The following is a 15,029-nucleotide window of genomic DNA, read 5'->3' as shown; positions in this document are numbered from 1 at the left end:
CAGGGACCCCCTGAGAACTGATTATCAAAGTAATGTGTGAACAAGATTTGAAAATCAAATAATACAGAAAAGTGGATAATAAGGCAATTCCTGCCGTACCCTTTTCCATTTCCAGTCTCTTGCCTCTGAGGCAACGTTTAACCAATAATAAGCAATAATAATCCCTCAATGCCCATCTCATCTTGATACAACAGTTTGATTTTTTACATTTCCTCTGTCTTAGCCCTTCATGAGGCGTTTTTACTAAAAGTCATGGTTATTGTGTAATGTATAAACATTATGAAACTAGCTTGGACGCTTTTTTCATGAATTTCTAGCTGAATTTAATTTAGACATCTGTTTTTGGTGAAGTGATTAGAATTTTGAGCACTGTCTTACGGGTCAACTTCAATTGTGATTATAATTTCACTTTAGGGCATGTGGGATTTAGAAAGGAGCCGTGAAAATTATGAAATTGTCAATGCTCCTTTGGATATTAAATCCGTTGCACCAAACATGAGCTGTGTGATCTGCCTAGAGATCAAAGCTATAATTTGTTTTGTTTTGTTTCTTGCACTGTGGTTTAGTAAGAGTTTTAATTTACCTCATGGTATTCCTCTGTAATGCTTGAGGGAAAGGGATAATGCTGTGTAACTCTGAGGCTTTGATAGTGTGTGCGTGTTTTTTTTTTTTCTTCCCCCCACAGGCAATTATTTCCAGTGAGATAAGGAAACCAGTGCCTGGCATTCTTACCAACTTTCTACCTGCCATGATCAAGTGCTTGTCAGTTGAAGTACAAGCCAGATTGCGTTCTGGTTTGGCTATCTGCTCCTTAGGCCAGTGTGTTGAGGAGCTTGCCCTCAACAGTATTGATGCTGAAGCAAAATGTGTGGCTGTCAGGGTGAACATGGAAACCTTCCAAGTTCAAGTGATAGACAATGGACTCGGGATGGGGAGTGATGATATAGACAAGGTGGGAAATCGTTATTTCACTAGTAAATGCAACTCTCTACAGGACTTGGAGAATCCCAGGTTTTATGGTTTCCGAGGGGAGGCCTTGGCAAGTATCGCTGACATGGCCAGCGCTGTGGAAATTTCATCCAAGAAAAACAGGACAGGGAAAACTTTTGTGAAACTGTTTCAGAATGGAAAAGCCCTGAAAGCTTGTGAAGCTGACTTGACTAGACCAAGTGCTGGGACAACCGTAACAGTATATAACCTGTTTTATCAGTTACCTGTAAGAAGGAAATGCATGGATCCTAGACTGGAGTTCGAGAAAGTTAGGCAGAGAATAGAAGCTCTCTCACTCATGCACCCCTCCATTTCTTTCTCTTTGAGAAATGATGTTTCTGGTTCTATGGTTCTTCAGCTCCCCAAAACCAAAGACGTATGTTCCCGATTTTGTCAAATTTATGGACTGGGTAAGTCCCAAAAATTAAGAGAAATAAAATTTAAATATAAGGACTTTGAGCTTAGTGGCTATATCAGCTCTGAAGGACATTATAATAAGAATATGCAATTTTTGTTTGTGAACAAAAGACTGATTTTAAGGACAAAGCTGCATAAATTCATTGACTTTTTACTGAGGAAAGAAAGTATTATTTGCAAGCCAAAGAATGGCTCTGCTACTAGACAAATGAATTCAAGTCCTCGGCATCGGTCTAACCCAGAACTTCACGGGATATATGTAATCAATGTGCAGTGCCAGTTCTGTGAGTATGATGTGTGCATGGAGCCAGCAAAAACGCTGATGGAATTTCAGAACTGGGATACTGTTTTGGTTTGCATTCAGGAAGGAGTGAAAATGTTTTTAAAGAAAGAAAAGTTATTTGTGGAATTATCAGGTGAGGACATTAAAGAATTTAGTGAAGATAATGATTTTAGTTTATTCAGTGCTACTCTTCAGAAGCATGTGCCCTCTGATGAGAAGGGTGACCAGGCCAGTTTCCGAGAAGCATGTAATAGTATTTTGGATTCCTATGAAATGTTTAATTGTCAATCAAAAGCTGTGAAAAGAAAAGCTGCTATAGAAAACAGAAGAAACACACAGAATTCTAGAGATTCAGAAGATCTCAGAAAAGAGACAGATGATTCCTTTTTGTACGTTAATGAATCAGACGGCCCAGGCCATAGTAAAGCAATAGAGTCATCTTTACAAATCAAAGATAGCTCTTGCTCAGAATCAAGGATCTTGGAACAACAGACAGCTGAAGTATCAGAATCAGGAGAAAATGAAAAACATAAAGAACTTTGCTTAGAACTTAACTGTTCAGAAGATCCCTGTGGAACCAGTTCAGAAATGTTTGCAAGCCCTTTTCAGACATCATACTGCTTTGAGAAGAGTGGGGATGATTTAGAAATACAGAATGCAAGTACTGTTGTTAATGGCATGGCTACCAGTATCCTGGAAGATAATGGAACCCAGAATCAACTAGAGAGATTTAAAGATGCTACCAAAATGGGATGCCAACCTCTGCCTTTTGCGCCAACATTATCAAGAGTACATGGTGCTCAGAGGGAGGAAGAGAAAAGGAAAAAACAACCTAGTAATTGTGGAAAAATAAACATTTTTAGTTATGGACAAGTTAAGTTATGTTCCACTGGCTTTATAACTCATGTGGTACAAAATGAGCAAACTAAATCAACTGAAAGAGAACATTTGCTTAAAAACTATATTCAACCTGGTCCTGTGAGTGCCAAAGAAACATTTGTAAATAGAGCGTGCCATTCAGTTGAGACTCCAAACATCGAAGACAGAACTAGCACTTTAAGTAAAGAATTTGCTCAACTGTCCAACAAAAAATTATGCAGAACAAATACAAATTTGGGGCTAGAGAACAAACCTATAGCAACTTATAAAAATGTTTCTATTTCTCAGGAAAGTAGTAAAAAATCACACATAGGTTGCTTATTACCTGACACATCCTTTTCTTCCCCTTGGTGTATACCTCTTTCAAATGGTAGTAAGAAAATAGACGAATTGATTGATTCCTCCAAACCCATAGCCCGTAAGAAGCTAAGATTAAGTTCACAACTGGGATCTTTAGAGAAGTTTAAGAGGCAATATGGGAAGGTTAAAAATCCTCTGAATGTAGAAGTAGAAGAAAATAATAATTTTGAAATCTCTACCAGTCTTAGTCCTCAAATGGAACCTGACATTCCGTGGACAGACCAAAATCACTTGGACAACTCAGACATTTGTAAAGTCACTAGTGTGAAACATAAAGACCCAAATAATAGTTGTCAAACAGTAAGTCACATCCTTTACTCAAAGAAGTTTCCATTCTCCAATGAAGAAGATTGTTTGGAACAACAGATGCCTTGCTTAAATGAGTTATCTCATTTCAACAGAAAACCTTTGTGTGTCAAGCAGTCTCCTAAATCTCTGGCCTCTAAATTATCCAGAATGAAAGGTTCAGAAAGAGAGACTCAAGCAATGGAAATGATGAGTCACTTCTATGAACTTCCACTATCAGATTCTAGGAGGAGAGACCATGACTTGTGCAGTGGGTTAACCTTAGCTTCTTGTAAGTTATTTCAAAGTGAATATGAAAAAACAGAGAGTGGCGTCATTCCAATGTTGGACTCTGTCACTCCAGATAATTCCTTCAATAAGGATAGTGAAACATACTCTAACAACAAAACAGAGAACTCTGTGATACCAGAAACTCCTTTGGTGTTACCCTGTAATCATTCTAATGTTGTCAGTAAAGATTCAGATGTTCTTGTGGCTTCAGAACCACAGATAGGAAGTCCTGACTCTCCAAGTAGAATGTCAGTGGGTCACGTGGAAGATTCCACCTCTGACCAAAATGGACCGTGTTTTCAGAGTGAAGAGTTTATAGCAAGAACTTGTTCTGTAGATGAAGAGTCAAGCACATGTTCTTTGGATTGGCAGCAGCATTTTGATGTGGCCCTGGGAAGAATGGTTTACATCAACAAAATAACTGGACTCAGCACATTCACTGCTCCCACTGAGGATGTTCGGGCTGCTTGTACTAAAGACCTAACAACTGTAGCTGTGGAGGTCATACATGAGAATGGTAAGCATGTAGTATTCATTGGCATGAAGTGCTTTTGAAGGTGGAAATAATGTCTAAGGTGTGAGATAATCATTGCCCAAAGAGATTATCTCAGCTGTTGGAACATTTTGAAGTTTAATTACAAAATGTCTTTTATGGTATATGAAGATTCTCTAGATCCAGTACTGTTTATATCTAAAAATACAAGAAAGACTGGTAGTAGAATGGAAGTGTATGTATATGTGTCTGTGGGTGTGTGGACATATAGAAGGATGAGACTATTTTTAATGAAAATTATGCTATTAGTAGTTGAGAAGATCCACAGTGCTCCCCTACCCCACTTTCTTCTCTCTCCCAAACATATAGCTCTTAGAAATTTGTCTTTAAAGATACCTGCAATGCCAGTGTGATAGTTTTCTGGAAGTTGCTTTCTGCAGCTCCCAGGTAAAGGGCCAGAATGATCCTATAATCATCCTAGGTTTCCCAGATAATCTGTGGCTCAGTACAGTACTATATATTTTGAACTTTTTTGTGTGTTTTTAGAAAAAGACCTGACCATAAATTTTTTGGAATGTAGGTAAAGTATGTACTTTCCTAACTGTACTTTTCAAATATAGTTTATTATATTATATTATATGTTATATTATATTATATTATATTATATTATATTATATTATATTATATTATATTATATGTTAACCCATTTGAACTGCTTATACTATAAGTAGCTGTTACTCAGAAACAATGTAGCTTTTAAATCCTACCAGAAGGCTCCATCAGAGCCCACACTGTGACTCTTGAATTCTCAGGTCCCAGTCAACATTAAAGTTTCATGGTTTTGGCAGTGTGTGGAAAGCCAGATGTTGGGAGATGGTAAAGTGGTTTCCATCTGGCTATAATCTTGGTTTTGCATCAGGAGGATAAACATTAAATGTTCATCCATATTAAAAGTCTTGAATTTACAGAAGAATGTATGTATGAATGTAATTGCAAATTAACTTGTAATTTTCCCTAGGATGAATATCTCTAGCAGGAGGCTCTGATTTATCTAAGGTTAAATAAGACCTTTATTTTTCAATGGTTTCCAGTTTTTTCCTTGTGAAAAAAATAATTACCATAGTAATTTACAAAGTATTAAGTAGGGAGAAAACCCTTGTCTTTGAGTACTGCTCCTGAGACTCTGAGGTTGCTCCTAAAGACACACGTGTTTTTCGCTCTTTGTAACTTAATGTCCTGATTTATACCTCATGCTTATCAGAGGTAAGCCCAAGGTACTGGCACCTCATCGTCCTGAAATACAACTGCTTCTAAAATGGTGACAAAAAAGAACTTGATTACATTACACGGAGGTGGTTGTTGCTAAAACCAAGGAGGGAATCTCAGTTGCCAGTTGCCGTACTCAGCATAAACCTCTGCTCCCGTTAAATCAATCTAGATGTTTCAAACACTTCAACCTGACTTTCTAGATTAGCAAGTCTTGCAGTGAACTCTGAAGGCTCATGTTAACTCAATTTCCGAAGGAAAAATAAAGTATGTTGGGTATAGAAACAAGTTCCATGGAAAGATGGCTCCTAAGCGCCCTCTACTCACATGGAATGTTACCTCTCTGGAAAGGACTCATACATAGTAGGACATTGGAACACTGCTGAACCTTACATAAAAACGTTACCTAAGATGAGTTGTTAAGAGGTGAATTAATTGTACAGAAGAGAAGACCTATAAAGGTAGTTTTTTTTTTTTTTTTTTAAAGATTTTATTTATTTATTTGACAGAGAGAGATGACAAGCAGGCAGAGAGGCAGGCACAGAGAGAGGAGGAGGCAGGCTCCCCGCTGAGCAGAGAGCCCGATGCGGGGCTCGATCCCAGGACCCTGGGATCATGACCTGAGCCGAAGGCAGAGGCCCAACCCACTGAGCCACCCAGGCGCCCCAGTAAAGGTAGTTTTAAGGAGTAGTGTCAAATCTTCAAGACCTGGCAGTTTTCTTTAAAAAGCCTTTAACTCTGTCCTTTCTATGATGGTGACACAACCTTATTTCACCTTACCCTTTAATTTTATCATTCTGAATGAGCCTTTTCAATTTTTGCCCAACAGATTTATCTTTTTGAAATAAAGTTTCGTCATGTTTTGCCCCTATTCAAAAACTGTCAAATTCAGGCATTATTTCTAAAACTCAAAATCATCCTTCAGAGAGGAGGGCAGAATTTGGGCCAGATCTTACTGGACTTTGGAGTTTATATTGAGAACTTTTCGTTCTTTTGTCTACTCATGTATTCATTTATTGACCGGTCATACTGTGCTAGGTTGCATATTCACTGACTTGGCTTGCAGGAGTTCACAATCTGTTAGATGGCTGTTGCAGACAGCTATCTAAACATAATATGGTGACATAAATGTTGTAATAGAAACATATTTTGGGTATAAGAGACATATAGATTGGGGACTGGTGAAGTTTGTACCAAGTAGTGAAGGGTAACAGTCGAGTACCACTATATATTTAATATTGACTATCTCAACCATGACACTGTTGACATTTTGAACTAGATAATTCTAGTCCAAATGAACAAACATAATGTCTAGTTGTAGGTTTGTCCTACACACTGAAGGATATTCGGCAGTGTTCCTGGCCTCTGTCTGCTAGATGTCGGTAGCACCCCTCACACAAGTTGTGGCAACCAAATGTTGCCAAATGTCCCGCATATGAAATTGTGCCCATTGAGAATCGGTGATCTATTTTCAGTGCTCATTCTGTGGTATAGATGGATAATGGGACTAGACATTAATGTAGATTCCTAAGTTAGTAGCATAACTTCATTTAAGAACTCTGATTCTCAGTCTAGTAGTCAACCTTATATCTTGATTTGGTTTGTGCAGAAAGATTTTTTATGTAACTTGATTATTTAATAATATATATTTTGAGTTCAAATGTGTAGGTTTCCTTTTTACATTTAGGATCTCAGTACAGGTGTCATCCTTTTAGAAGCAACCTCGTTCTTCCTTTCCTTCCAAGAGCTCGGGAAGAGAGGACTGTGATGAGACAGAAGACCAGAGGTAGGGGCAATAACAGAGGTTGCTGGGACACCTAGTGTGTCCTGTACCACCTAATTCAAAAATATTTTTTTAAAAAGCAGGGTTGTATTATTAAGCTTGATCAGTGCCAGCTGTGCCTTACTGGAACCAGGAATTCCCCACGGTCCTATTTCACAGCAGAACTAAGTAATTCAGTGCATGCATTTAGATCAGAAATTACTTTTCCAGACTTGAAGTCAATCCTGGGTGATTATGAACCATCTATGGTGTCTTGTGATTGAGAAATTATCTCTTACTTTTAAAGATTGGAGTTTTGCTCCATATTGTTGTAGTTTTATGTAAGCAAAATTCTTATTTTCAAAAAAAGCTACAGACTTTATATTTGTTCCTTGTTTCTAAAAATAGGTAAGGTGTGTTTTTATCTAAAGATGGTGAGACTACTAATTTGAACCAGTTTCTTCTCAACTTGTATTCTGAAATATCTCCTGAACATAGTTTGGAGAAAAAGCTATAATGCCAGAAGACGCAGTCATCATCTCTAGTTTAAAAAGTAACAGATCAAAACAATTTAGAGATCCAGCAAACACTGAACATTTGTAGAATATTGGAACAATATGTCTGCTCTTTGGTCTTGAGGCTGCACCACACCAAATATGAGACGCCATTCACTTTCTTTTTCTGAGGCTCTTGATGCCAACTATACCTGTTCCCTTTTGCCTTAGATACTGTGGTGGATGATCCTGTAGGTAGAGAATCACTTCAATCTTTGTTCTCAGAATGGGAAAATCCAGTATTTGCCCGTTATCCAGAGGTGGGTCTACTCTTTGCTTGTTATTTTTTTTTTTAAAGATTTTAATTATTTTATTTGACAGAGAGAGAGATCACAAGTAGGCAGAGAGGCAGGCAGAGACAGAGGGGGAAGCAGGCTGCCCGCTGAGCAGAGAGCCCGAAGTGGGGCTCGATCCCAGGACACTGAGATCATGACCTGAGCCGAAGGCAGCGGCTTAATCCACTGAGCCACCCAGGCGCCCCTTTGCTTGTTATTTTAAAATTTGGATTTCATTTAAGTTGTCCATGGGCATGAATGACTACACTAATTTTAAATTACAAATGGATAGTGGGCATGTTTCCAAATAATTTATTTGGGAATACTATTTAATTATTTAATGCTATTTAATTATTTAATGTAGAGGGGAGGAATCAGAATTCATAGCATTTTGGGAGCTCACACATTTTGGATTAAACATGTGTAGAGTGTGATCAGTTTGTGAATAGTAAATGTGTTTGCCACTTTTAGAAAACCTGACTTGCACCTTTGGCAAAGTATTTGGTGAGGGGGTGATAATTTAAAAAACACAAAATACATTAAATCATTATATAAAGTAGCTAGACTTCTACTGGCAGGATACTTCATCATGGGATGTGAGTTTATGTTCTCTCCTCAGTAGGTTATCACAGAACGTTACTCATGTGTTGTAATGAAATGAAATAAATGTATAAAATAAATAAACATTTGATTACTGATTTTTCAGTTAAGTTGTATTTAAGGACTTGATCATGGTGCATAAACAGATTTGTTATTCTGAAACATCATTGGTTTTTGTTAGTAATTTTGTTTATAACCCAGAATTATTATTTAAGGCTAATAATTTACAGAGCCTTTTGAATTTCTGAAGTCAACACACTTCTAATAGGTTCTATGAAAATGAATGTTTTAAAGCACTTTGAGACCTTTAGTAAAACAGCTCTGCAGATATAAAGAATTAAAATTTAAATGATGTTTATGATGGGTCCTTCTAGGTTGCTGTTGATGTAAGCAGTGGCCAGGCCAAAAGCTTGGTGGTTAAAATTCACAATGTCTTGTATCCTTATCGTTTCACCAAAGAAATGATTCATTCAATGCAGGTAAGAAGTTGACTTTGGAATCTCGTAAAAATATATGTAGGACCCAACCTGGACAAACTCTTGTGAAATTGAATATATTTGATGATCTAGACAACCCTGGTCAAGGCACATGTATGTTTTAAAATCTTCTGGAACTTATGTAAGAAGAAAAAAAATTTCTTTTTATCAGAAGAAAAAGCAAAAGGACTAATTTTAATTACAAAGAAAAAATGTCTTCAGTAGTGTGAACAAGCTTGGAGGGATGAATTATAGATTGAGGTTCACAGTTTCAAGGATTATATATATTGACTTTATATTTTGACAATAATTAATAAATCAAGTAAATACTGTAGAGGCATTGTCCTTAAATGTATTAACAGTGCCCCTTTGTAAATGACCTTCTATTGTGTGAGGCCACAAAGGACATGGCTTAGGAGACTCCAGATTCAGGATCTCTGTTAACAAAAGGAACCCCTTGTTTCATCTGCTTTGCTAGTTTTCCCTCTCCCTACACCACTCAGACTGTCTTTGTCTACTTATTTTCAGTATGGAAACAAATTAGGAGGTTAGACAGATACAGGCGAACTCCTAACCTGTCATTGACCTGGTACCAGAGCAAAGCAGGCTCTTTTTTTTTTTTTTTTTAAGATTTTATTTATTTATTTGACAGAGAGAGACACATAGAGAGAAGGAACACAAGCAGAGGGAGCGTGAGAGGGAGAAACAGGCTTCCCGCTGAGGAGGGAGCCGGATGTAGGCCTCAGTTCCAGGGCCCTGGGATCAAGACCTGAGCCAAAGGCAGTCATGAAGGCAGCCACTTAATGACTGAGCCACCCAGGTGGCCGCAAAGCAAGCTCTTGATCCAGAATTAGGGGAGTGAGGCAGGGAAGTATAGGGAGAACCTTTTCTGTACCTGGACAGAGAGGAGCCACCACAGATTAAAGCCCCTTGTGGCTTTTAACTTACAATTGTAAGGGACTAGCTCCTCCAAAATGATTTTCCTTGCTTTTGCATAAATTTTCAAAATTTATTTTAGCCCCATTTGTTAGCAGTCTCTGATCATATTAATAATTCTCTGGTCCTATTTCCTATTAATAAGAGTCATTCTATTGGGAACATTTCAGGTCTACTCTAAAGTTTTGTTAGCATGTCCCTTTTAGAATTCTTAGCCTGTAGTCTCCTTCCTTTATGTGTTCTGATCATTTTACTTGCCCATTTTTCAATCTTTCCTAATGACTCCTCCAGATTCATCAGGACCTTACCATAGTTTTAGGTATGAATGTTACACTGCAAATGACTCTTTTTTTTTTTTTTTTAAAGATTTTATTTATTTATTTGACAGACAGAGATCACAAGTAGGCAGAGAAGCAGGCAGAGGGAGAGGAGGAAGCAGGCTCCCTGCTGAGCAGAGAGCCCGATGTGAGGCTTGATCCCAGAGCCCTGGGATCATGACCTGAGCTGAAGGCAGAGGCTTTAACCCACTGAGCCACCCAGGCGCCCCACAGTGCAAATGACTCTTAATTAAGTACACTTTTTTCTCTTTATATGTAGATAAAACTTTGTTAATTTGTATTTAGTGTTGTGTTTCTTATTTTAATGTGTGGCAGGTTCTTCAGCAAGTGGATAACAAGTTTATTGCCTGTTTAATGAGCACCAAGACTGAAGAGAATGGCAAAGCAGGTAAGGTTGGAGTTCAGGGGGCGACTGGGTGGCTCAGTCAGTTGACCGCTGTCTTCGGCTCTGGTTGTGATCCTGGGGTCCTGGGATTGAGTCCCATATCAGGCTCCCTCCTTAGCAGGGGAGTCTGCTTCTCTCTCTCCCTCTGCCCCTCCTCTAATGCTCTTTCTCTGGCTCACTCTCTCCTCTCTCTCTCAAATAAATAAATAAAATCTTTAAAAGAAAAAAAAGATTGGAATTTAGCCTTCATTAATAAGCAGCTGGTCTGGTAGACTCCTTTTAAAGTATTTTTAATTCTGTTGCTGTGATTTGGGCAGATTAAAACCAACTGGGAAAACCAATTTAAATTAATATTATGAAAGAACAGTTTTAAAGTACATTAGTTTTATATGCATCTGCAGAGACATACATATATAAGATACATTTTAAGCTATTAATAATAGTTACCTTGTGGGTGACGATGAGAGTGGGCAAAGGGGAAATTTCATCTTTTACTCTCTAAAGTATTTTATAGTATTTGACTTTTTTATAATGTTTTCATGTATTCCCTTTATAATAATAGAAAGTTTATATAATGAACTCTGCTACGTTTAGTAAGAGTTACATATAATACCTTGGTGACCTGCTTTAATACAACAATAGTAGTTTGTAAACAATAACATTAACTCATTCAACAAATATTGATTGCCTGTTGCATGACAGGGACTATACTAGGCCCTAGAGCTACAATGGTGGGGAAGAATATGCATGTAAGAGAAACAGATAAGTAGATAAACATTAAAATTTTAATTCTAGCTAAAGTTATGGAAGAGAGAAACAAGATTTTATTTGTTTTTTTAAAGATTTTATTTGAGAGAGAGAGAGAGAGAGAAAGCATGAAACGGGGAAAGGTCAGAGAGAGAAGCAGACTCCCCATTGCACAGGGAGCCCGAAGTGGGACTCGAACCCAGGTCCCAGGGATCATGACCTGAGCTGAAGGCAGACGCCCAACCGACTGAGTCACCTAGGTGCCCCAAGAGATAAGATGCTGTAAAAAAAAAAAACGGTACTGAGAGATTTGATTTAGTTAGGAAAGCCTCGGAAGGTTTTCTTGGTAAAATGAGATCTGAAGTATGTGTGAGCTAACTAGGTAACCAAGGGAGGGAAGAGTATTCTGGGCTGAGGAATGACAAATGATATATATTTGATTTCCTCTCCTCTAGTGAGAGGAAGCAGGACAAATGCAGCTGGAATGAGAGCATGGAGATGAGGCCAGAGAAGTAGGTCACAGCCAGTTCTTAAGTGTCAGTTACCGTCTTTGTATTTGTCTCAACCCCGATTGGAAACAATGGAAAGCTTTTTGTTTTCTTTTGTTATTGTTTGTTTTTGCAGTGATACATGTCATATTGCATTTGTGCCTTGGAAATACTGCTCTGGTTGCAGTATGGAGAATGGGTTGGGGCTGGGGTAGAGTCCCAGTAATTGCAGAGAGACTGTAGGATACTGCAATATCTATTCTTTTTTTTTTTTTTTAAGATTTTATTTATTTATTTGAGAGAGAGACAGGGAGAGAGAGCATGAGTGAGGAGAAGGGCAGAGAGAGAAGCTGACTCCCTGTGGAGCTGGGAGCCCAATGCGGGACTCGATCCCGGGACTCCGAGATCATGACCTGAGCTGAAGGCAGTTGTCTAACCAACTGAGCCACCCAGGCATCCCGGATACTGCAATATCTAAAGATGATAGTTGGTGAAGACCAGGGTGGACTGGAGAAAAGCAAGTGCATTAGAGAGATAAGTAGAAGATAAGGTCAGCAGCGTTCAGTGATGCATTGGGTATGGCAAAGGAATCAAAGATGACTCCTCATTTTCTGACTTCTTCACTGAGTGAATGATGCAGGACCAGGTGACAGAGATCCCAAGGAGAGTCTCAGAAATCTGTCCCATGTAGGACTGAAGGAGGCTAAGGGTGAAAGAAGGCTTGTTTTTCATTTTTCTTTTTAAATGAGAAGACTCGAGCACATTTATGAGGAATGCTTGATACTGTATGGCCGAGAGCTCTGAGCACCTGTGAAGGGCTTGGGTCCAGACAGGCAGACGTGCAGGGGGATGCTTCGAAAGTTTGGAAGCAGTTCATTCTCTTTGCATTCCAGAGTATTCCCTTTTACCTTGCTTATATTGTAGATTTATTTAGTAAATGTCATAATAGATCAAAGGCAAATTAAAAGTGCTGTCAAGATTGTCATAAATACGAGTGAAAGTCAATTCTAGTAGTTTCATCATTTTGGGAAAATGAACAGATTTTTTCCTAAGGTTTTGATTACCTGGAATTCTTTGTTGTTTAATGATTTTATTTATTTATTTATTTGAGAGAGAGAAAGAGACCCAGCATGTAGAGGGATCTCCAGCAGACTCCACACATGCTAAGCTCAGAGCCAATGCAGGGCTTGATCCCACAACCCTGAGCTCATGGCATGAGCCAAAATCATGGGTCAGACGTTGAACTGAGTGAGCTACCCAGGTGCCCCTCTTTGTTGTTGAATACCAAAATCTCTATAATGGCATCTGAGATGAGTATAGCCACAAAATCTGAGATGTTCAGAGAAGCAAAAGGGACCTATTTAAATTTCTCTTATCATTGGGTTTATAGTTGACTTTTGAACAGTGCAGAGGAGCCCTAAACCCCCACACAATCAAAACCCATGTATAACTTCTGACACCCCCCAAAACTTAACTACTATTAGCCTACTTTTGACCAAAGCCTTATTGATAACTTAAACAATGCATATTTTATATGTTATGTAGTTGATATGTTGTATTCTTACAATAAAATAAGCTATAGAAATTGTTACTAACAAAATCATGAAGAAGAGAAAATACACTTACAGTACTGTATTTATTGAAAAAAATCAGCGTGTAGATGCCCCAAGCAGTTCCAACCCTTGTTGTTCCATGGTCAATTTTAGTTAGATACCACCAAAGAGAACTCTTACATAAATACATTTTTTAAAATCAAAATGTAAGTGTTTTTACTGTCACTCATGAATTTTATTCTTGTAATTGACTTATTTTAATATTTGCATGTTTTTTAAATTGATGAATATATTGTTTTAAATTATAGTGAAATTAATCCCATATACTCATAAATTGGTATTTTGTATAGCATACTTCCACCTGTGATAAAATATAGTTGCTATGATACCCCAAAGAATAAGGGTTCATTCATTTATTCTGTAAATATCTATTGAGTGTCCTTGATGTGCCTTGTACTATTATACATGCTGGGAGTATAACAGATAGAATTCCTTCCCCTTATGAAACTGCTATTCTGTTGTGTTAGACAAAAATACAGCTTCTGACATGATTAAATTACTTCATATCTTCTGCTTCATTCAAGGAATGGAGAAAATGTTGTGAACAGTATATAGACTATAAATCATTCTGCTACCATCAGGTACAGAATTGATTTCCTAGGGCCCCTGACTCTTGGTAATTCATACCAACTCATTTTAAGTTTGAGGTTACTCCCTCACAATTTTTTTTATTTATTCCATTGTTTTGCCCAATACAGGATGTTCCCTCTTCATCACAACCAGCTGCAACTCCTCCTATCCTCAAAGGAATTTAAAATTCATGTTCCTGTGGTTGAACATGCCGTCAGAAAAATTACTTCCTTTTTCCCCTTAAGTCTTAAGCTCTCATGCCATGAATTTGATGGTGTCATAGTAACATTCAATTCTTTAGTAGAAATGGGAAAAACAGGAATTATCTATTTTGATCAAATTCAAGAGGAGAACTTTTATTTCAATATGACCAATAGCAATAAACCTCAACCCTTTGGCCCAAAGTGATAAAATTACAAGACAAAAAGATGTATTAATGTAATTGAGAGTCAGTCCTGTCAGTGAGAAAGGGATTTCCCTGTAGGTTTGGCTTTTTGGGTAGGAACATTCTGCCTTCTCTTTTGCACTTGAGAGTCAGAAGCCTTGCTACTCAAATCATGGTCTGTAAATAGCATCACTTGGAAATTTTTTAGAACTGCAGAATCTCAGGGCGCCTGGGTGGCTCAGCCACTTAAGCGTCTCCCTTTGGCTCAGGTTGTGATCTTGGGCTCCTGGGATGGAGTCCGCATCTGATTTCCTCCTCAGCGGGGAGTTGGCTCCTCCTTCTCTCCCCCCCCCCCAAGTCATGCTCTGTCTGTCTCCAATAAATAAATAAAATCTTTCAAAGAAAAAAGAATTGTATGATCTTGCGTCCCATCTCTAATCTGCTGAATGAGATTCTGTAGGATCCGCAGGTTGAATGCTCATCAGAGTTTGAGAAGCCTGAGTCGAAGCAAGGCAAACTAGGACTGAGGGCCAGATCCAACCACCACCCGCTTTTGTGCACCCAGGGAGCTAAGAATGGTTTTTACATTTTTGAGTGGTTGAAAAAAGCAAAAGAATAATATTTCTTGACACATTA

At 38.1% G+C, this 15,029-nt stretch overlaps 1 protein-coding gene across 8 annotated transcripts in view; it reads left to right on the top strand.

Annotated features, from left to right (window-relative positions):
* The window catches only part of MLH3 (mutL homolog 3), a 37,389-nt gene that overhangs the window by 840 nt on the left and 21,520 nt on the right, over positions 1–15,029 (top strand). For 3 of the 8 annotated variants that reach the window (XR_006381747.1, XM_044231637.1, XM_044231643.1), the window contains exons 1-5: positions 68–4,022; positions 6,952–7,050; positions 7,752–7,840; positions 8,830–8,934; positions 10,521–10,593. Coding sequence is in view for 7 of the 8 variants with exons in the window: in XM_044231637.1 (XP_044087572.1) it covers positions 623–4,022; positions 6,952–7,050; positions 7,752–7,840; positions 8,830–8,934; positions 10,521–10,593 (3,766 nt within the window). In the remaining variant the exon portion in view is untranslated. Of the gene's footprint in view, positions 1–67; positions 4,023–6,951; positions 7,051–7,751; positions 7,841–8,829; positions 8,935–10,520; positions 10,594–15,029 lie in introns of those variants that run through there. The other 5 variants (XM_044231642.1, XM_044231639.1, XM_044231640.1 and 2 more) reach the window with 5 other exon arrangements.

This window comes from Neovison vison, chromosome 13 (genome assembly GCF_020171115.1).
Source record: "Neovison vison isolate M4711 chromosome 13, ASM_NN_V1, whole genome shotgun sequence".
In the NCBI taxonomy this organism is placed as follows: Eukaryota; Metazoa; Chordata; class Mammalia; order Carnivora; family Mustelidae; genus Neogale; species Neogale vison.
Note: the sequence above shows the minus strand (reverse complement) of the source record. Positions and strands in the feature narration are given on the sequence as shown.